General features: G+C 47.9%; 1 protein-coding gene across 1 annotated transcript in view; it reads left to right on the top strand.

The window, feature by feature from the left end:
* The window catches only part of LOC105022611 (Rho guanine nucleotide exchange factor (GEF) 4), a 97,756-nt gene that overhangs the window by 44,141 nt on the left and 29,844 nt on the right, over positions 1 to 23,771 (top strand). Inside the window, 4 exon segments of the mRNA XM_034289304.1 lie at positions 1,202 to 3,665; positions 3,705 to 6,901; positions 8,037 to 8,321; positions 8,755 to 8,884. Of these exon segments, the coding sequence (XP_034145195.1) occupies positions 1,202 to 3,665; positions 3,705 to 6,901; positions 8,037 to 8,321; positions 8,755 to 8,884 (6,076 nt within the window).

The raw sequence follows: 23,771 nt of genomic DNA, 5'->3' as shown, positions 1-23,771 counted from the left end.
GCCCAAGACAAATTGTGGTCGTCTGTCAGCAACAGTGTGTGTGTGTAGTCTAAACACTTTTCAGTAATATTGCTGACAGTTTCATTCTGGTACCTGTTGCACTGTCAGACGTAGACTTCTCTACAGCAGTTTTAAATCTTTCAATATGGATTTGTAGGTTTTTTGTGTGGACATAATGTGGTTATTTCTATTCTTTCATACTCTTGTATTTCCTGATGGGTATGTTAACCTCAGTTGTTTACAGATGAACCTGGGTTCCTTCTTTTTAACGGCTCATAGCTAGCAGTTTTATCATGGAGCCTGGCACTGCCTCTTTCTCTTTGATTTACTGACTGACTGCTCTGTGGAATGTGTTATCAGAGTTATCAGAGTGTTAGAAGATAATGCTAATGCTCTCAGTCTCTGAGCTATATTACAGAGCCCTCCATACCTATTGGGACAGCAATGTCAAAATGGCTATTTTTGCCATTACAAAAGATATGAAAATATGATTCAAAGATCGATATGAGGCAAAAGTACACACTGGCTGTTTTCACACGTGCGTTTTACCGATTAACAGTGTCCCATCCCTCCATTTAATGTAAGCATGCTGTAACTATTCGGACAATAAAACTAAGAAAATGTAAGACGTATAAAAGCTAGTAGTTAGTTGCAAATCACTTGCATGAAATAGCAGCAGTGAGTCTGCGACTCATTGGCATCACCAAACTCTTCAGCAAGTGAAATGCATGTTCAGTTGTATTTAAATCAGGAGATTGACAGTCTAAAACAGTTGTACTCTTCACAATGCTGGATAATGTTGGATTATGCTCACTGACACCAAAGGCAAAAAGAAAGGACGGACCTGAGATTACACATTCATAGCTTGTTTATATGTGAACAATCAATGCAACAGGAAACACCTGATCAATCTGAAACACCTGTGAGCCTTATGTCCCAATACTTACACACACACAAAATGGGGGGGCTGGAACTTTGACACAGCTGTTATTCTTAGTTGGTAAAAAAGTGTTGAAACGGACAGAAATAAAAAGTGACTTTCTGTGCACTCATATTCATCTTTTAATCATATTTTCATATGCCTTGACTGTACAGTAAAAATAGCCATTTGGACATTCAGGTCCTAATACTTCTATTGTCTTCTGTTCTCTCACAGTTTTTCTCCAACTGTTCTTTTCTCTGTCCTCTGCTCTCATGGCAGGCCCAGGAAGCTCTCGAAGACTCTGAGGGACTACATAACCCTAAAGGACTAAAGGCTGAGAAGTGTGATCTGGGCACCAGCGACCCCCAGGACTGGAGTGAGGACGGGAGGCGGACCGGCGGCAGTGGGGGTGATATTACCTCATCGGAGGAGTACTTTGACTCGCGGTCGTGGCATAGTGACACTTTATGTGACTCCCTGTCAGATCTGAGCCCAGACAGTAGCGAGGACTCCCTGTCTGCCCTTCTAGGGGTGCAGGACTTACACACGGGATGGAGGCTAGAGAACAGCAGCTTCCAACGCACTCAAGACAGTAGAGCCAGACGCAACCACAGTACTGAAAACACAGAGACTTGCATATGCAGACCTTGCACAGAGAACTATCACCAGCCCAGCACAGAGAACCACAATCATTCTAGCACAGTGAACCACAACCAGCCTAGCACAGAGAACCACAACCATTCTAGCATAGAGAACCGCTATCAGACCAGCACAAAGAACCCAAACCAGCCTAGCACAGATGACCACAACCAACCTAGCACAGAGGACAACAACCAGCCTAGCACAGAGGACCACAACCAGCCTAGCACAGAGGACCACAACCAGCCTAGCACAAAGAAACTCAACCAGCCTAGCACAGAGAAACTCAACCAGTCTAGCACAGAGAAACTCAACCAGCCTAGCACACAAAACCACTGCCAGCCTAGCACAGAGAACCACAACTTTCCCAGCACAGAGATTGAGAGTCAACCTTGCACCACAGTGCCTCCAGGTTTGCCTGCCTGTACAGATGCATCAATAAACGCTCAGTACACCCCAGAGAAATACATAGTAGGGGATTATAACCAACTACACAATACAGACAGAGTTAGCCAGAAGACATGCAACTCTGAGAAGAAGCGACACAAGCACAGAACAGAGAAAGAAAACCCAGAAGTGTCAGTCCAGACCAGTACAGAGAGTCACAGCACAAAGACTGAAACCCAGCGTAGCGCAGAGGTACGTGGCACTCAAAGCACAAGTAGTCAGAACACACTAATACACTGTACAAAGTCTCCCAAAAAGGAACAGAACCCAGGTTTACCCAGCACAGGTAGAGGCGAGGAACATAGCTTAGATATACAAAGTATTGATCTGCTGTCCACTCTTTGTAGTGTGGAGAAGCACAACAGTGACCTAAGGCAGCTAACCCTTAATAGATGTAGCGCAGGTAAAGAGGCGACACATCCCGTGGACGCACAGTGTTCGGCCATATCTGTCACATCATACAGCAACACACCCGACACACATGAGGCAGATTCACACTGCACGCTGAGGTGCGACGTTCACGGATCAGACACACACTCTTCCAACACACGACTCATCCCAGACCATCCCAGAACAAACAGGCCCAGTACAGAAGAACACAGCACAGAAACAGCCTGTAGAGACACACGGCACACGGAGGCAGAGAGTCCACCTAGCACACAGACAAACAGGCCAGCGCTCCACCATTTACCAAACCCAGGTAGCGTCCTTTCAGCCAGTCCATGTGCAGGGATTCCCCAGCCTCAGGCACTCCACGGTGCTACAAAGCCCCACGATGAGGCAAGCGCATTGGGTGTCTGCTGCGAGGAAGAGCTCAAGGTGTGTGTCACCTCCAGGAACTCAGCTGAGTCTACTGAACTGTCAGGGACAGATGACACAGTGAATCGGATTTATCCAATCATATCGTCTTTGAAGGCAGGACTTACTGTGGAGGTTAGTCTTACTCCCTTGCTCGACATCCGGTCTTTACCTGGACCTGACCCGTCACTTGCACCTGAACGATCTCGCTCAACGTTGCGAAGCACGAAGGGGATCAACCAATCAGAGTTACTCTCGCCTGTCCAACCTCCTTGGCTAGACAGAGGAGGAATAACAGAGACACGACTACAACAAACGCAGAGTCTGAGTTCACAACCACAGGAAAGGGAGGCCAGTCACCTGACCCCCGCACTCCCGGACCAAGGGGGCTCTTCCACAGAAACACCCTGGGACTGTGGACACTCGCCTGTGGAGAGCACAGGACATAAGAGCTGGCTGAGGGAGGGCTCTAATTCTCTAGATTTCCAGTCCGGGGCTGCTTATCCCCAGTCAAACACTGAGGGCGGTTCTGAGGAATGCCTACATCCTGAGCTGCTCTCTCTCCCCCGTTCTGACAGTTCAAGGTCGGAAGACTCAGAACACTCCCGCCGGTTATCAGATAATTCAAACACAGAAGAGAGTGCAGGATCACCCCATCCTCTGACCGGGAAGAGAAAGGAGGAAGAAGAAGACAAAGATAGTCATGTTTACAGGCAACAGGCAGTAAGTCCAGCCTTGCCTGAATCAGTACAATCAAATACTGCGACTGCAGAAGTCTGTGATCCTGACAATACAGACACAATTACCGCAGAGATCTGTGATTCTGTGATAGCAGAGATCTGTGACTCTGGCTATACAGATGCTATTACAGCAGAGATCTGTTATTCTGACTATACAGATACTATTACAGCAGAGATCTGTGACTCTGACAGTACAGACACTGTTTCAGCAGAGATCTGTGATTCTTCGATAGCAAATATCTGTAACTCTGACTGTACACACACTTTTACAGCAGAGATCTGTGACTCTGACAGTACAGACACTTTTACAGCAGAGATCTTTGACTCTCACTACACAGACAATGTGACCGCAGATATATGTGCCTCTGTTACAGCAAAGATCTGTAACTCTGACCCTATACATTTTGCAGCAGAGATCTGTGACCCTGTGACAGCAGAGGTCTGTGACTCTGACCATTTAAAGCTGCCACATGCACCAGAGGAGGGCGCTGTAGTCCCCCACAGCCCTACAAGAGTTTTCATTGAGACCCTAAGTGACCTGCACGCCATCCTCAGCACACAGGGTGAGTCGAGTGAAATAGATCAGGGGCCAAATGAACCCACAAAGACAGAGCCTTGTCAGGAAAGCAGCCCAGCCAGCTTAGACCCGGAGGTGACACGACCAAGGAGGACAGATATCACTGTGAGAACCAACTCTGATAAGTGTCAACTACAAAAGGTCCAGACCCACCTGAATCAGCCGGTGATCCACAACAGCATCCCCAAGCCTGAAGCCTGGCCCCCAACCCTGTCTGTGTTCTCCACCTCGGATTCCAACAACAACACCAAGGCCAGTGAAGGGTGGGGGTGGGATTCCCTCTGTACAAGGGGGAAGGAGCCAGAGCAGTGCTCCTCCGAGGTACAGGCAGAGCCTCAGGGTGGATCAGAGGAGTTTGGAGAAAGAACCGATGGTGAGTACCTTTCCCCGAATGAGCCCGTGACATTTACCTCAGCACTTCCAGTGGAGACCACCAAGAATCCAGACAGACCCACGGAAGAGTCAGAGGAGCTTTCGTCATCTCTGGACGTTGAACCCTACTGGAGCAGTGAGGACCCAGCCGTGTCTGGCCTCGGGGACCACTTTAGCCTGGCTAAGGTGGAGGAGCTGGAGAGGCTCCGGAGCGAGGGTTACGAGGATATCCCTCATTGTAACCTTCCAGACACTACAGACTTTAGCAAAGCTGCTAACTGTCCCTCAGGCCACTCTGAAACCTCCTACCTGGAGACCAGAAGTCTGGAGAAAGAGGAGGTGCGGCAGCCTAGCGCCTGCCAATCCCCAGAGGTAGACAGACATTACTGTAGCAGCTCACCTGACCTGTTAGGATTAGAGGACGATTCGTTTGCTGAGGGGTCCGGTTCACACAGCGCCTTCCTCCAGAGCAGCAGTCTTTCTACTCTACTGCAGCAGGATCGTGGGGGAAGGATCGTGAGGTACGCCTACCCAGACGTCAGCCTGAACCTCCTTTCCATCAGCAGCCTTGAGCCTATCCCCGAGGCCGACCCCGACCGCTCCTTGGACCACTCTGGGGTGCATGAGACGGTAGCAGGGGTGGAAGAGGAGTGGGGACAGAGGGTGAGAATGAGGCCCACTGAGGACAGGAGCAGTGTTGTCCTGTCCGGTGACATCATCATGTCCAATGTGTCCACCTCCAGCCCCAAGAGGCCATCTTCTCACCCTGAGGACTCGTCCAGCGTAGACTCATCGGATCATCAGCTGGACCTGTTGTCCATTGACCCAGAGGACCCCAGGGCCATGACCTTATCACATGACGAGAGACGCTCCAGTCCCACCCCAACCTCCATGTCCTACGACTTTGACACCACCAGCACTAACAGTGAGGAGACAGAAGAGTCCGCCCTGCCAGTTCCGGGGAACGCCCACCTCCACAAGGCCATGAAGAGCAGGTCTAAAGGTGGACAGGCGGGGAAATCCAAGAGCTCCAAGTTCTCGGTATTCTCCAAGATTCCTTCTTTTAGGAAAGGGAAGAGTGTGAAAAATGTCAAGCGGGAGGCCTCACCCCAGGACTGGCCCGACCTGAGTCTGAGCAGTGAGCTAGGTTGTGGACAGGGGGGGGATACCTCGGATGATGACAGTGTCTTCCTCAAGGGTGAAATCCTGAACCAAACAGTTCCTCAGACATTCTCCTCTGGTCCAGACGGTCGCTATGAGACAGAGGAGGGGGACTACGGATTCTTCCCCTCCACGCCTCAAACCCGTCACGTTCGCCTGCTTTTTACGGACGACCCTGGGGACACCCATGACGTGGCTAGCAGTCCAGACAACCCCCTGCCCTCCCAGCCTGGAGGTCTCAGACTCAACCAGACCGGGGCCCCTGAGGGCCGTCAGGGCTGCAAAAGGAGCAAGAGCTCTGACAGCTTCAACCTCCTCATGCGCTTTGCCCAGGCCCACAAGTCTCTGTCCAGCCTGTTTGAGTCTCGCTCCATGGATAAGGAGAATGAGGAGGAACAGCCTGTTGTAACGGGCAGAGACGTGGAGCTGGGACGAGTCAGACAGTCCTGGAGGAGACTGAGGAGAGAGAGAGCCAAGGATGGGGAGCTGCTGAGCAGGACCCAGTCTGTCCCAGTCGGGGATTCGGGTGAGGAAGAGGACAGTGGAGGTGTGAGAACACCCAGACATGTCAACAGTGACTGTGCTTTCCACTCAGCCCCCACTTCAGGATTAGGTCCCCCTGGGTCCCCCTCCTCTCTCAGAGCCCTGTGTCTTACTGACCCCCTCACCAAGAGGTGCCTGCAGGACAGCGTAGCCGACGAGGAAACCCCACAGGGGTGCAAATCCGAGGGTCAGAAGAGGAAAGAGAAAGCACCGCCCAACGGACTGTCGATCAACTTTTCAGACTCCGCCCCGCGGTCCTCGGAAGACTCTGAGGTCCCGCAGATGAACGATTACAGCCCCATGTCACCCATGAGCTTGGCCGCTCTAGCCAATCAACTCTCCTGGTTCGGCTCCAGGTCGCAAGCAGGGGCGTATGAAAGCTCAATGTCCAGCGCTGCAGCTACACCTGACACCCCAGTGAGACCCATGAGCCCAAAGCCACACAGCCCCAGACTGGCTGCCCAGCGCAGGACCTTCCGCTACTCTCACTCTGCCTCTGCCCGGGCCTCAGCCCTGTCCCTGCTCCTCATGGGCCAGTCAGCCAGTGTGGAAGGCCTCTCCGACCCACCAGAGAAACCCAAGACCCTGAAGCCTCGAGTGGGGCCGCTTGGCTCCTCCTCCCTCAGTCCATTGGAGGACAGTGGAGTGGACAGCCAATCACAGATCAGCCTGCTCACTTCCATGTCCGTTAAGGAGTTTGAGGTAAGCTTCAGCCGTATGACAGCGCATCCCGAATGCCTCATTTGCTATCATTCGTCTGAAGGACTGCATGTGTTTTTGTGGAAGGAGTGGCCTTGTGTATAACTGATATGTCTCATTACTAATAATAATGAATAATGCGGGGATAATGTAAAATGTCGAGTTAAACAGCACAAACAAATGTCATCTATTGAACAGAAATAATGTATTCTCAGATAGACATTCAGAAGTCAGCAGATGTTGTTCATGCTCCCTCAGAGCTGATCTGTCTTTGATTGACAAGAGTGGGTTGAATGAATGAAAATTCTCCTCTGGCATCTGCTCTTGCCTGCAATGATGAAAAGACCTGACTGTTAGTCAGTTTAGCATCATGATAAAGCATCCTTGTTTATCCCTCCATCAAGACTTGAGGGGAGGCCAGGGTGCATTTTGGGATAAACTGTTGAGTCTGTCTTTCCCTCGCCCTCGCGCTCCATAGAGAGGTTTGTGTGTTTTCTGGGTTTGCTGCCAGGATGTGTGTGTGCTTGTGTGTGTATGTGTGTGCGTTCGTTCGTTCAGATAAAATGCAGAACAAGCCCCTCTTTATCTCCTCCGCTTTCTCCTCTCTTTAAGCAGAGATGAGGATGAGGAAGAGGAGGAGTGAAACGGCCGACTCAGCTCTTTCTTTTTCTCGGCTGTGCTCTGCTGTCACTGGCGAGGCATGGTACATTTCCATTCTGTGAGTTGGTTAGTAATTTGGTTGCGTCCCATCCTATCCCCCCCTGGCAGCTCAGAAACAGCCCAGCCTTACGCAGCAGGCAGCTGGGAGTGGGAACGTGTGTTCTGGTCCCCCCTAGTGGAGCCTGCAGGAACCACCCAGCAGGGAGCCAGCCTGCTGAGACTGAACTAAAGCATGATTTCAAGTTGTGAATTTGCTCAGTGTTTGTGTACACAGTACAATAGAGGGAGACGTTCAGGGGCGCTACCAACCCATCAGCGTTCCTCAGTTACGTCAAGTTAGATTGATGTTGGGCAGTGTAGGCCGCTGTTACCTCCTATTCATGATCTGGTCACAGTTTTCCTGTAAGGACGATACACTGTGACATCAGCCCTGTTATTCTGGGATGACGGGGTTAACCAGTTATCTGTTCGTCTAAAGACCAATCAGGATGGCTACAGACCCTTCAGCCAGTCAGGTGGGGGAGGGATGAGACCAGCGGAGCCCAAGACTCCAGGGTCTGGACCGGGGACTGCTCGGTCGGCCCTCAGACCACCACAGGACCACCGGCTGGTCACAGAGGTCGACAGGCGCCAGAGACGCCACCGCTGCAGCTCAGATGACCTGTGGATTGAAGAGGAGAAGAGACGGAAGCGGAAGCTTGCCCGAGTGGTGAGAGGCAGTCTGGGACAGCTCCACACGCGCTGTCCTGAAGAACGGGACAAAGTAAGATTCAACTGCGCCTACTCCTGCAAATCAACTTACTGCCTGGGAGGACGGGCTTCTGTCTTTCTCCTCTTCCTCCTCTTATCCAAGTCTTGACGACATGTTTTCTCCTCCCGTTCCATCCTCCTGCAGCTGTTTCTGCCCTGAAGTCTCAGCGACTCTCCTTGGTTTCATTTTTACCTTCCGTTTCATCTCTTCTGGATGTCTCTCATTCGTTTCTGTTTCTGTGACAGTCTCTCGGCTCCTTCTGTCGGCCTGAGCTCTTGCTCAGTGACATAACATAGCTCGTATACGGTGTGTTGGCTTATTTAAACTCAGGGAGGTCACAGTGTTAATGTGATCATACTAACTACTGACTTGTCTGTATGTATGGCCAGTGTGTAGGTATACACGTAGTCGGTTCCCCAGCCTTTTCTTTGTCTCCTCCCTACAGGCACGTTCTCGTGTGTCCCTGTCCACCATGGAGGTGTTCTCCGGGACTCCGCTGAAGGCCCACTGCCTGTCGCAGAGCACTCCGATCGGCCTGGACTGTCTGGGCTGGAGACGCCGCATCTCCTACTCCTGTGAGTAGCTCTTACCTACCTCTTCATACCTTACTGATCAGGAGCACTGCGTTCCTGCTGGCTCTCTCACATCATGGCCTGGGGTTAAGACTCTAAAATGGCTTCCTTCTTTTTGTCGTGATGTCGACCTATTAGCTACATTCCACATCTGTTTGGGCTCAGCCCCGAGCCCTGGCGCTGGTTCTGAATCCATATATGTTTTGTCGATGTTACATTCTGTAGGACACATTTGCTTTGTTTACCCTTTATGTTTGTGTTTACGTTGTGTCCTGACCAAATCTTTGGTTAGCCTGGTGACGTAATGCCAGCTACTGCAGAAACATTTGTTGAGAAACAACTATTTTGGTGTTAGGTCTTACACTATACTCAGACCATTCCAGAATGTCTTGGCATGGGCCGAGTGTTGTTGTGTTTTTGTTCATCACCAGCAGGGGGAAGCACTTCCTGTAAATGTCAGTGGTCTTACAGTTCGCTGGAGCGTGGAAAGGCCTTGGAGTGTTTGCGTTGACTGTCCCAATGGATATGAGTTGGGGGGGGGTGGTTCCACTGTGATAACTCTGGAAGCTGTGCTTGATCAGGACCTGACATCTCCAGAGAAAGATTTTTTTGCATTAGTGCAAATATTTGTTTTTTATTTTTTTACAAAATCGTTTATGTCTGAATCCAATCATTTCTCAGTTTTCTTTAACTCAGTAAAAGGTGTGTTTAATTGTCAGCTCTCCTTCTGTGTTTCTCTGACAATAACAGGGCCTCCTGGGCGGCCTATTATGGGATCATGATGACATAACAATATTTCTTGAGGGTATGGAAGTGGTGACTGGACATATGGCTAGGGTTGGAGTGGTATTACCTCGACGCAATGTATTTAAGTGGTCAGGATGCTTTAGTCATAGACTCACTCACACAGTGACACACAAACACACACACACACACACACACACAAACACACACACGTAGAGGCAGCAGATTGCATGGCACTCAAAGTGAGGTCAGTGCTCTTGCGCCAGATGCCTTCTGTGTAATTCAATTCATTCATGTTAATTGAATCGGAAGAAGAATAAAAAAAAAACAAGTGTAATGGCAACCCCTTTAGCTGACTGACTGGATCGTAGAAGTAGTATTACTAGAATGGGAATCCCAATTGGATGTCAGAGGTTGAATTATGTCTAATTGTATGTCTACGATAGACACCTGAGCAGGGAGCTGAACCCGTTTTCACCTTCCAACCCACACATAGAGCCACGATATTCATTACAGCCGTGATGTCGGTGATACTAAACGTATCAGTCGCTCTGGAGTATTATGGTCTATCCATTACAGTCATGATAGAGACAGGTCCGGCGCCAGGACGAAGTGCCTGAGGGTGCAGTTAGAAATGGCGAGGGGGCTAATCTTTTTTTGGCTATTTTTTCTACAGGTTATTTAAAACTTAATCTGGGGGGGGGGGTCTAAGCCCCCTCTTGCCCTTCATGGTGCCGGGCCTGGACAGAGATATAAAGGACGGTGTGAGTGGGAGAGCGAGAGAAAGAGAGTGGCAAAAAGAGAGGAAGATGGAGACAACATGGGGAGAACTGTACTGGCCTCGTGTCAGAAGGCTTCAATGTTACTGTTCAGTGGCTCTGTCTCCCATGCCTTCTCACTTCTAACCCACCTTATCTCCACTGTGTGTGTGTGTGTGTGTGAGCGTGTGGGCGTGCATGTGTGTGCATCCTGGTGTGTGTGTGTGTGCCTGCTTCTGTGTAACCTCATCAGAACTACCGGGCTTATCTGTACTTGGTATCTCTGTGACATTTTAGCCTGGTTTGGACACTGTGGAAGCACTGGGCTGTCATTTGTGGTGGTGTGAGAAAGGCAGCAGTCTTTCTCTGATTAGTCTCACTGCCCTATCACCCGGTTTTCGCATCACAGTTGATAAGGCGGAGATTCTCTTGACATTTGCTTCCCCAGTTTATGTAAATACTGACGTCTTCAACACCAATTGTTAGCAGTAGGGTTTGTGATGTTAGCTATAAAACAGACACTTGTAAGGCGACCAGCTGGAATAGCAGTTGACGAGTTTGCTCGTAGAATCCTATTTCAGATTGTTGTCTTTTGTTGAAACTGTCTATGCTGTATGTGGTGGAATGTATAGAAATCCTATGCTAAACCTAGTGAGATCATAATGTCCTATTAGGTCATGTAGATGTGGTCCATCTTTATGATGGTGTTTTCTGTCCAATCAGTCTGGGGGTGCTCTAGGCTGCTGCCGATAGGGCATGAGAACTGCTACAGCTTGGGTTTGGTTCCTGTCTACTGCAATATCAGCACACTTCCTCCATTGTTTTCCCCACTTTCTGTCCTCTGTCAATAAAGCAGAAAATGCCCCAAAACAGCATTTTACACATACATATACAAAAATATACAGTTAGAAATGAGTGCGGTGGTGTATTGACTGGCTAGGAGCTGCTGAATGGCTCTCTCTCTGCTCATACAGCTCAGCTCTCACATTAGTCACCGTAAAGTAGTGAGAACGTGTATGATCACACATGAATGTGTGTGTGTGTGTGTGTGAGTGTGAGAGAGAGGGTTGCTGACTGTTCTGTGACATTGTCAGTGCAGAAATGTTTTAGTGTAGAATTCTTGTTAGTTCTGTCACTGCACTGTCCCCCCACCATACTCTATTTTTATCTTTCTTTATTTCTCTTTTGCAATCTCTCTCTCTTTATCTGTGTGTGTTGTGTGTGAGAGACTCCCTGAGCTTTACAAAGGGTCAGTCTAGGGGGAGCGCCAGGAATCTTGTCTCTCGTGTCTCGTTCTGTCTCTGTAAATGTTTTCTATGAACACATCTGGTGAACAGAGAAATCAGTGAGAGCAAAGCATTTCCATGTATCCAACTCTGACTTAGTTTTCAATAGCTAGTAGTACATTTTCTGTAGTGTAGATCTAGCTGGGGCACGTAATCTAATCTCATTCCCAGACACTGTCCAAATGTTTGGAAGGTCTGGTCTTCATTAGCCAACAACAAAGTTGTGAGAAATGCCTGACCCGATAGGCATTAGCTTAATCAGCTTATGCTATCATCCAATCATCTCCCACAACACCTTTCACCACGTATTTTCTGCACCCAAGCACCAATAGCTGTGCCATTGCTGTGGGACAGGTGAGCTGTCTAGATTCTGTACTGACTCTTAGCAGAGCCGGGCAGCTACTGCTTCATTGAAACTTGTTTGTCGTGATAAAATAATATAGTACTTTTCTAGTTACTTTCTAGGGGCTGTACTCTTTACTCTTACTCAAGTATTTTTTTTAAACAAATCGTTCTCTTTACTCCGTTACATTACATCTACTCTTTCATAACAATTTTTCTTCACTCGTTTGTCAAAAAATATTGAGTTTTTTTCGTTTTGTGATTTTATGTTGGGTGTTCCCTCCTGCTCCTTTAATCACCAGCAGGGTGATTAAAGGAGCAGTGCGAGCACTGACGTAGCTAATTAAATGACCGACATCGACATGGAAAGTTGTGAATTGGAGGACGTTGACGAGGGAAATTCCAATCCCTGGCCACAGTTGCACGACATGTTTCGATTTAAATTTAAAATAGGCAACACAGTCATCATGAAATGTTGTCTTTTTATTCCCAAAGACGCAACCATCAATGCTTTCAAAAACTCATTATACCTCTGCAAGCACATAGAGGCACATAGTCGTTTTTTCAGGTGGTACTTCAACTTTTACTTGAGTACATTTTAGGACGAGTAACAGTACTTTTGCTTGAGTACAGATTTTCAGTACTCTACCCACCCCTGGTAACTGGTTAGGTAGCTTGCACATAGCATGAAATGTTTTTGTTCCTTTTTTCTGTATGTGATGTTTACAATCTCAAAACTAAATACTAAATGCAGTCTAAAGCACACATTATTATTTTGATAGACTAAAAGCATTGATAAATACTTCACTCAGGTCTTTCCCATAAAAAGGATACAGTCCCTCCCACCAAGACCAACTTATATTCCAGGCTTATATGCCTTGTGTGCAATAACCTGGGGAAGCCTAAAACTTTGCGGTAGTATTGGCCAGATATCTCCTAGTTAGTCAGAGCGCTGATGTATTGGCCAGATATCTCCTAGTTAGTCAGGGCACTGTTGTATTGGCCAGATATCTCCTAGTTTTTCAGAGCACTGTTGTATTGGCCAGATATCTCCTAGTTAGTCAGAGCATTGATGCATTCGCCAGATATCTCCTAGTTAATTAGAGCACTGATGCATTGGCCAGATATCTCCTAGTTAATTAGAGCACTGATGTATTGGCCAGATATCTCCTAGTTAATTAGAGCACTGATGCATTGGCCAGATATCTCCTAGTTAATTAGAGCACTGATGCATTGGCCAGATATCTCCTAGTTAATTAGAGCACTGATGTATTGGCCAGATATCTCCTAGTTAATTAGAGCACTGATGCATTGGCCAGATATCTCCTAGTTAATTAGAGCACTGATGCATTCGCCAGATATCTCCTAGTTAATTAGAGCACTGATGTATTGGCCAGATATCTCGTAGTTAATTAGAGCACTGATGCATTCGCCAGATATCTCCTAGTTAATTAGAGCACTGATGCATTGGCCAGATATCTCCTAGTTCGTTAGAGCACTGATGTATTGGTCAGATATCTCCTAGTTTATTAGAGCACTGATGCATTGGCCAGATATCTCCTAGTTAGTCAGAGCACTGATGCATTGGCCAGATATCTCCTAGTTAGTCAGAGCACTGATGTATTGGCCAGATATCTCCTAGTTAGTCAGAGCACTGTTGTATTGGCCAGATATCTCCTAGTTAATTAGAGCACTGATGTATTGGCCAGATATCTCCTAGTTAATTAGAGCACTGATGCATTGGTCAGATATCTCCTAGTTTATTAGAGCACTGATGTATTGGCCAGATATCTCCTAGTTAGTCAGAGCACTGTTGTATTGGCCAGATATCTCCTAGTTTATTAGAGCACTGATGCATTGGCCAGATATCTCCTAGTTAGTCAGAGCGCTGTGGTAATTGGACAGATAACTCCTAGTTAGTCAGAGCATTTGTTGATTTCTGAGTGCTGTTGGTTAGACTTAACTTGCATTATATGTGCTGTTTACAGTCATGTATAGTAGTGGATCAGGTTATTTATTTTCCTCTCCTTCCATCCTTCCTTCCTCTATCTCTCTCTTTATTTCTAAATCTCTCCATCCCCATCTCCCTCTCTCTCTTTCTCAAGGCATTAGTTGGGATGTGTGCGGCTGCTTAAGCCGATGATTCTGCACTCCCAGCCCTGTCAGAGACAGGGAATCATGTCTCCTACCGCCTCTCTTCTCTGACAGGTTCAAATGCATGGGGAGCTTTAGCCATGACTGCCAGGTTTCAACAGCCTGGCTTTCTAATGACAATGCACTCAACGCAAACACACACACACATTCACGCACGGACAAACTGACATGGAATATCACACAAACACACGCACCAACAAACAAAAACGTGGCACGAAAAAACAGTGGTGCTTTAATAGCAGCAGGAGTGGTGAGGGGGAGATGGGGGGAGGTGTTTTCAGTCCCACCTTAATGGCACTGCACCAAATACATTAGACAGCCATCAGCTGCAGCCAGGCAGCTCCCAGGCAAATGACGCGGTGAAGCCACAGAGCCCCCTTAGAGGGGCCCCGCTGATGTCAGTCTGGAGCGGTGTGGCTGTAGCCTGTGGATGTGGCTGTGTGTGTGTGTGTGTGTGTGTGTGCGTCCGCTCGGCTATGTGAGTTAGCGGGAGTGAGGGAGAGCGAGTGAGTGAGGCGAGCGTTAGAGAGGGAGAGAGAGAGGGGAGGCGCAGCAGCCGGCGAGAGCAGATCAGAGCCAGAGAGAGGAGCAACAGCAACAGCAGAGACTGAAGCACTGACTGACTGACACTCAGCCCTGTCTGTAGCCCTGTCTGTAACTACGGGAGCCAGGTAGAAGCTGCAGCACTCCGTATCCACCCGGCCAGCTTCACCTACCGCCGTCTGGGGGAAACGTCCTACCTGACAGGCACAACTGTCAGGCTCCGTTGGCCAGCGCCAGAGCTCCGGTGCCCAGCTCCAGGTCTGTGTCTGGGGGGGCCCTCCTGTCCTGATGAGGACCCAGCAGGGCTCTGAGGGGCCCGTGCCCCTCCCGGGGGGCAGCTGTGGCAGCAGCGGCAGCACCAGCTCGGGACTCTCCCCTGGATCACCCGGTTCGGAGTCGGACAATGGTACCCCTACTGGGGGAGTCGGAGTAGGAGGAGGGGTAGGGGGTCTGGGGGAACGATGGGGAGCAGGAGGAGGAGGGATGGGGAGTCTTGGAGGTACTCTGAAGGGGGTCCTGTCCCATTATTGGAGCCTGGAAAGCCTGCACTCCACCACCGGTAAGGGGGCACCATCTACCACACACACACCCCCCTGTGGGAGGACAGTAGAAGGGTCAGTGGGTTTTTGTGCTGGCACGGAGGGCTGTTCTATGTCTATCATGTCAATCCTGTGCGATGGTTGCCATGGGGGTTGCCATGGGTTTGTCCATTGGGCTGAAGACATTCTTCTGTCTGTCTGTCTGTCTGTCTGGGGATCAGCTTGATAAGGCTTGAAGGCCTGGACTGTGTTAGTGTTGGCATTAGTAAACATGCTTCAGTCTATGAGTCTAATCTCTTACTGACTCTCATTCATTGAGCTGGAGTCATCTAGCGTTACGTTAGACACTCTGCTGATGTCAGATGTCTGTGTTGTGTGGCTGCTAAGATCTACGGCATGTGTTTACGGTCTGAAGACTTCTGACAGAGTAGAAGGTGGGTCACATGATGCTGTGAGGTGTATGACGTTAGTTCATCTGACAGACAGGTGAGAACACTATACTTTAACAGGGAGATGTACCGTCATATGTGAACACAGAGAGCTGAGGAGGTATTTTTTGATGGTGAAAGATGTGGAGGGTGTTGCCCTCAACTGAATCAGCCATGTAGGATATGATAAAATATTGGTCATCCACTGCAATCGGCCGCCTTGTAACACTCTGTGGAGTTTTGATTGCGATTTGTATGCTGTGCTGTGTGCGCTGTGCTGTGTGTACTGTAGAATGTGCTGTTTGCAATGTGCTGTGTGTACTGAGCTGAGTGTACTGAGCTGAGTGTTCTGTGCTGTTTGCACTGTGCTGTTTGCACTAAGCTGTGTGTACTGTACTGTGAGTATTGTGATGTGTGTATGTGTAGAATGTGTGAGTGGGTCAATCTGCATAGGCTGGGATTTTCTGTTCACTACCTATTTTTGCTGTTGTCATCGGAGTGGGTGCAGTCAGGCTTGGAGGACTAGAATCATTTGGGAGAGGGGAGATGGCAGCCCCATTCGTTACAGCCTATAATGCCTGTGTGTGTTTGAGGTGTGTGTTTGTTCTGTGTGTGTGTGTGTGTGTGTGTGTGTGATAGCAGCCCCATTAGCTACAGGCTAAATGTCAGGCCACAGCTATTATTAAAGGCATTAGATGAGAGGAGGAGAGACATGCTAATAGGCTAGCTACTGTTTGCCACATCAGAGAAGGGTCTGTCTCTTAAACCACAGCTTCCAATCAGTGGCGTCATGGTAACAGGGATTCAAGTGCAGGGTGGATGTGTGTTGTGAGTAACATGGCTAGCAGGACTAACATCTTCACTGCTAAGTTTGAGCGGATCAACTGACTGTACTGTGGATGCTGGAAGAAAGGTGAGACTATTTTACTGTGGGGAAGCAGCCCTGGTGTTGGTTGCCGAGTGCTCTCACCTCTGCCTGTCTCTCTCTCTCTCTCTCTCAATCACATGTCTTTCTCTCATTTCTTTTTCTCATGTATTTCTTTTTCTTTCTCTCTCCATCACTCTCTCTTCATCCTGGTGAAACCTGATCCATGTTAAACATTAAGAGCTAATGAGCCATTCAGTCTCCATTCAGTCTCCATTCAGGCTGTCGCACTGCCACCGATGAACGGACACAGAGAGGTAGATGGAGAGGTAGATGGAGAGATAGAGGGAGACAGAGAGGGAGACAGAGAGAGGAAGCGAGCCTGTACAGAGGAGACTAGTCTAAGAACCAAAACAGAGAGGAGAGAGAAGAGGCATGAAGAGAAAGAGAGAGGGCTGGAAAGAGAGAGGGATGTGCTGCAGAGACAGGAATTACATCTGGTTGTGAATCAGGCATCTCCTTTTCTCCTCAGCATAGTTGAAACAGTCCTACAGTCACAGTCGGTATTCCCCTCATCACATTCCTATAATACACCAACTGCAAACTGGACCTCAGAAAGCTGTTATTGTCCTGTTATGTCAGGCTGGAAGAGCTTGTCTATCCTCTAGCCTGCTTGGCTACCAGCCCTGTTATATTCCTCATTAGGGCAGTCTTCATAAGCCAGAGGTGTGTTTGTGGAAGATAGCCAGGATACTGGTAATGGAATTCCATAGCAGGATTGATTTTGGCTGCTGACCTCTGAGAGGGTGAAGGTGAAAGGTGGCTATTGTGTCAGGAAGTGACACAGCCAGGAAACCAGAAATAAACCAATAGAAAGATGTGCATCAGATTTTGTCCTTGAGGAAGAGGGCATTGGATGAGTTTGAGTTTACAGAGAAATAGGAGGAGGAAGGAGGAGGAAAGAAACAGACATTGATTCAAAGAGACGTTTAATCTTATTTGGGCTACTTTTGGGAGGCGAGGTGACTGTGAGTGCTCTGGAATTGGCATGGGGACAGATGAGGAGGTGGTTGGGGTAGTTGGGTCTGGGGGGTTTGGGTTGCGGGGGGGGGGGCTGAGATAGTGGTCTAGTGTCCCTCTTGAAACACAAAGCCCTAGTGACAGGCTATGTCCCGTCACGGCTTTCCTTCCCACTTCAACGCTGTTCTAAGGCAGACTGACATCATCTGGAACCCTTCTGATGGTTGGTGATTCACCCCCGTTCCGATGCGTTCGTACAAGGACATTGCTGGATCAGGCATTTTGTGTGGTTCTTAGGCAGCCATGCACTGCAGACATCACCGCTGTGTCACACTGAGAAATGATATTCCTCTGAAATATTAACTTCTTTTACATGTTGTAATGAAAATGATGTAAAAACAAATGTTTGTGCTGCGAGCATGCTTGCCAATGTGTGGGTGTGTGTGTGGGCGTGAATGTGTGTGGGTGTTTTTGTGGGCATGAATGTAGCTGTGTTTGTGTGGTAATGCGTGGATTAGTGTGATAGTTACTCTGAGGTAAAGCGAGGTCAGTTGGTCAGGGACCAGGGAACTCACGCTAGTCCTCCCAGAGAAAGAACCTAGAGGGGAACATGAAGAAAGACTCCATCCAATGAGGACTGTGTACTGCAAGTTGTGTTTTACACAGACACACACACAGACACACTCATAGCCCCCTGGGTACTACTGGAAGTTCACCTTGGCTGCTGCTGTCTGTTTGTACTGGGCAGAGAGGTAGGAAAAGCTTTGCTCTACTACTCCCAGGTCTCCTAACCTGATACTATTTCCCTCAGTATTATCCATCTACTTATGCATGTAGCAAGCTACAACGTCTTTATGTTATTTGTAGGACTAGTATCTCCCTGTGGATCTCCTGTTTCATATGCACGTGCTAATGGTCAAATGTTTGTCAATCAAGAGGCATGCGTTGTCAGTTTTGACCCTTGTGGTTTGTTGATGTGGTCTGTTGAACTGGTCTGTTGATCTGGGGTGTTCAGGTTTTGATGTGGTTTGTTGATGTGGTCTGTTGAACTGGTCTGTTGATCTGGGGTGTTCAGGTTTTGATGTGGTCTGTTGATGTGGTGTGTTGATGATTTGATATGGTCTGTTGATGTGATCTGTTGATGTGGGCTTTTTATGTGCTGTGTTTGGGTGCTGTGTTGATGTGTTGCGTTGATGTGCTGTGTTGATGTGGTGCGTTGATGTGGTGCGTTGATGTGGTGCGTTGATGTGGTGCGTTGATGTGGTGCGTTGATGTGTTGTGTTGATGTGGTGTGTTGATGTGGTGCGTTGATGTGGTGTGTTGATGTGGTGTGTTGATGTGGTGTGTTGATGTGGTGCGTTGGTGGGTTGATGTGGTGTGTTGATGTGGTGTGTTGATGTGGTGGGTTGATGTGGTGTGTTGATGTGGTGTGTTCATGTGGTGTGTTGGTGTGGTACGTTGATGTGGTGCGTTGGTGGGTTGATGTGGTGTGTTGATGTGGTGTGTTGATGTGGTGTGTTCATGTGGTGCGTTAATGTGGTGCGTTGGTGTGTAGATGTGGTGTGTTGATGTGGTATGTTGATGTGGTGCGTTGATGTGGTGTGTTGATGTGGTGTGTTGATGTGGTGTGTTGATGTGGTGTGTTGATGTGGTGTGTTGATGTGGTGCGTTGATGTGGTGTGTTCATGTGGTGCATTGATGTGGTATGTTGATGTGGTGTGTTGGTGTGGTGTGTTGATGTGGTGTGTTCATGTGGTGCGTTGATGTGGTGTGTTGGTGTGGTGTGTTGATGTGGTGTGTTGGTGTGGTATGTTGATGTGGTATGTTGATGTGGTGTGTTGATGTGGTGTGTTGGTGTGGTATGTTGATGTGGTGTGTTGATGTGGTGTGTTGATGTGGTGTGTTGATGTGGTGCGTTGGTGGGTTGATGTGGTGTGTTGATGTGGTGGGTTGATGTGGTGTGTTGATGTGGTGTGTTCATGTGGTGTGTTGGTGTGGTACGTTGATGTGGTGCGTTGGTGGGTTGATGTGGTGTGTTGATGTGGTGTGTTCATGTGGTGCGTTAATGTGGTGCGTTGGTGTGTTGATGTGGTGTGTTGATGTGGTATGTTGATGTGGTGCGTTGATGTGGTGTGTTGATGTGGTGTGTTGATGTGGTGTGTTGATGTGGTGCGTTGATGTGGTGTGTTCATGTGGTGCATTGATGTGGTATGTTGATGTGGTGTGTTGGTGTGGTGTGTTGATGTGGTGTGTTCATGTGGTGCGTTGATGTGGTGTGTTGGTGTGGTGTGTTGATGTGGTGTGTTGGTGTGGTATGTTGATGTGGTGTGTTGATGTGGTGTGTTGATGTGGTGTGTTGGTGTGGTATGTTGATGTGGTGTGTTGATGTGGTGTGTTGATGTGGTGTGTTGGTGTGGTGTGTTGATGTGGTGTGTTGGTGTGGTATGTTGATGTGATGTGTTGATGTGGTGTGTTGGTGTGGTGTGTTGATGTGGTGTGTTGATGTGGTGTGTTGGTGTGGTGTGTTGATGTGGTGTGTTGGTGTGGTATGTTGATGTGGTCATGTTAATGTCCCATCTTTCTTTGGTTCAGTTCTGTGGTGTGGTGGACTAAGATCTATGGATTGTTCTCTAGTGTGTTGGGTAACAGTGTTGCAACACTGAGTTTTAGTGCACTTGGAGCCAATTAACTAGCTAATGGTGTTATAACAGGTCTGTAGGGCCCAGGGCCCTGCATTAGGACACTGCATAGAGCTCTGGATATGCTATTAAAGAGATTTAATACCACCCAGGCTGTTGTTTGGTGAACCTTGTCTTATGATGTCATGTATCTAACTACACAAAGCGGAACACGTCAGGTAATCAATAACGCTGAATGTTTTGTCTGAGTTATAATTGATTACACAGTAAACCATACCGATGATATTGGCTTTAAACACAGTCTGTCTGAAGATTGTATTTGGTCAACACTTCTTGTTTTAAGATAAAACTTAATTGATACTTACTTGATCATTTTTAATGAACTCCTACTGTAACTATATGATCATAAGGGTTCTTAGGCTGTCCCTGTGGGGAACACTTTTGTTTTCCAGTTAGAACCTGCTGGTTTCTACCTGGAACCCGAAATTGTTTTATCAGAACCGAAAAAGTGTTCTTTAAGGAACTACCAAATGGGGTTTCCACACAAGGAAAGCTAGCCAACCCTTATGGAACCTTTTTATGAGTGAACACAGAACCTACTACTCTCTAAAAATCTACTATTCTCTCGCTCTTCATCCAGATCTGTACAGAGCAGGTCATAATATTTAATTACTCCACATCTATGTCAAGTAGTGTCCATCTGCCTGCAGTAACCATTTAGATAATTAGACATATTGTGTTTTACTGGTTTATGTTCCTCTCTACATCAGTAGGTTAATTGTCTCCCATTAGAATACAGTTTGCCGAGGGAATCATCATTTATTCACAATTTCAACATCCATGACATTATTGCCCCATACTGGGCCCCTCTGGCGTATTTAAAGTAGAAACTACAGGACTGTTTACAAGCTGTGGGATCGTATACATCTATTCTGCGTTAGTCTAACAGACCAGCTCTCGACAGAACTGGCAGTGACCCAACTATGCAGAACGCTTAAATGATTTCCCTTTGTCATATTTGGGAAGAAATAAAATACATTTCCCCCTATGTCTGTTCTCTTGTTGGCTGAGGAATCTGGGATGCTTTCTCCTTAAATAGACATCAGCTCCCAATACCTCTCTTCTTTGCTCCTCCTATATGCAAACAGCGTTCTGCGCTGAACCAGGAAGGCTTTCTGAGATGAAGTGAAGCTGAAACATCTCCAACCCCCTTCATCTACTCTCCTCTTTTGTCATTATCATCGCTTGTTTCAACTGTGCCACCCAGGAACATTAGGATGGGGTAACCAGGTCTGACAGCTGGTTAGTTGGTGGCTTGGTATAGGTGGTCATATAGCAAGTAGGGGAAATTGCCAGAGGGGTAGCAGTCACACTGTCACTCTTACATGACCGACAGAGGCATACCAAGAGAGAGGCAGACAGAGGGGCATGGAGGCATACCAAGAGAGAGGCAGACAGAGGGGCATGGAGGCAGACAAAGAGAGAGGCAGACAGAGGGGCATGGAGGCATACCAAGAGAGAGGCAGACAGAGGGGTATGGAGGCATACCAAGAGAGAGGCAGACAGAGGGGCATGGAGGCATACCAAGAGAGAGGCAGACAGAGGGGCATGGAGGCATACCAAGAGAGAGGCAGACAGAGGGGCATGGAGGCAGACAGAGAGGGGGATGTGTAGCTGCTTTGTGGCAGTTAGTAAAGTTTGAAACAATTAGCTGGCCTAGTCCTGTTTCATTTCTCCCATCATCCCTTTAATGAAGTGAATTTTTATCTCCCTCTTTTGGGTCTATCCTCCAAGAGAAACTTCAGTGCGTACAAGGGGTGTGAGCGTGAGAACAACAGTGACATACTTTTTGCAAAAAATCACTAATGGTTGACTCTAAAGACAAATCCAAAGCTTAGAATTAACATGAATGGCTCAAATGATGAGAGAAAACACTTAACCAGAAACAACTGTCAAGAAAATTGTCCCAGTACTTTTGGAGGAACAGGGGGACAGGGACATTCCAACTACAGTATATGCGATACAATTTGGAAATCAGAATTAGTTAATTGAGTTTAAATAATTCACATTTTTCTATATGCTAATAGACAAAGAAAAAGGTAATGTTTGACTGTCAGAAAAACATATTAGTCAAACCTAAATCCAAATAAACATCAAAATCACATACATTTACCCCCCCCCCATTTCATTTTAGCTTGAACATTTGTTTTTTTTAAGCTTAAAAGATACCTCTAAATAGTTTGTAAATGGTGCAATCAATATAAAGACAAATAACATACATTTAAAGCAGAGTGGGGGTTGAACAATACACTCCTTAATAACAGTATTTACATTTTAATATTTTGAATTTGAAGGGAAGGATGATGAGGGTGTGTATAGAGCATGTGAAGCTCTTCTGCTTCTGAGGTTGGACCGAAGGCCTTTCCTCAGGGGCTGTTCAGTGGGGTTGGACCGAAGGCCTTTCCTCTGGGGCTGTTCAGTGGGGTTGGACCGAAGGCCTTTCCTCAGGGGCTGTTCCGTGGGGTTGGACCGGAGGCCTTTCCTCTGGGGCTGTTCCGTGGGGTTGGACCGAAGGCCTTTCCTCTGGGGCTGTTCAGTGGGGTTGGACCGAAGGCCTTTCCTCTGGGGCTGTTCCGTGGGGTTGGACCGAAGGCCTTTCCTCAGGGGCTGTTCCGTGGGGTTGGACCGGAGGCCTTTCCTCTGGGGCTGTTCCGTGGGGTTGGACCGAAGGCCTTCTCTCTGGGGCTGTTCAGTGGGGTTGGACCGAAGGCCTTTCCTCTGGGGCTGTTCCGTGGGGTTGGACCGAAGGCCTTTCCTCAGGGGCTGTTCAGTGGGGTTGGACCGAAGGCCTTTCCTCTAGGGCTGTTCAGTGGCGTCTCTGCGTGGTCACTCGTGGCCCTCAGCATCTGATGTTGACAAGTCACAGATCCCTCTGGTGCGTTACGTAGTCAGAGTTCTCTTTTTCTATTTTTAGTGCCCTAGTCCCTGCAGGTGAAACAACACTCTTTCACATTGTATTACCCTGTCTCCCTCTGTTTGTTTTGTCACATTACCGTTGTAGTCATTTAACTGACACTCCAGAGCAAGTGACATGCATTAATGACTGCATACATGTACTACCCATGTTATAGGGCCTATGCCCAACGACACTACCTGGGGACCAACCAGGACCCCAGGACAGAGGTTCCTTATTTCGGTGACCAGTTGAGATGCACAGTGACCAAGGCACAGATGAAACTGATGCAAAACAGGGAGACTTTTATTCTGAAACCAAACAGGCGATAGAATTCTAAGAATGAGTCCGTTAACAGGAGTCCTTTCACCATGGAGGAGTGCGGAGGGGGTTTCGGCAGCCAATCCGTGTCTTCCGTCCTTCACGATCTGTTTTTCCACCTCCAGCCTGATAACCAAACGTCCTTCCACATCACCAAAGGTTTCCTCTGTCACACCCACTTCTAGAAGGGGTCACTTGTTGACCTGGTCCACTTCAATAAAACAATGACTCTACATCTGTCCCCTTTAAAAACAGTCCATATGTCTTGGTCCAATTTCTTTAATAGTTATAATGTGTT

The sequence above is a fragment of the Esox lucius genome, chromosome 21 (genome assembly GCF_011004845.1).
Source record: "Esox lucius isolate fEsoLuc1 chromosome 21, fEsoLuc1.pri, whole genome shotgun sequence".
NCBI classification, from domain to species: Eukaryota; Metazoa; Chordata; class Actinopteri; order Esociformes; family Esocidae; genus Esox; species Esox lucius.
This window is presented reverse-complemented; position numbering and strand designations above follow the sequence as displayed.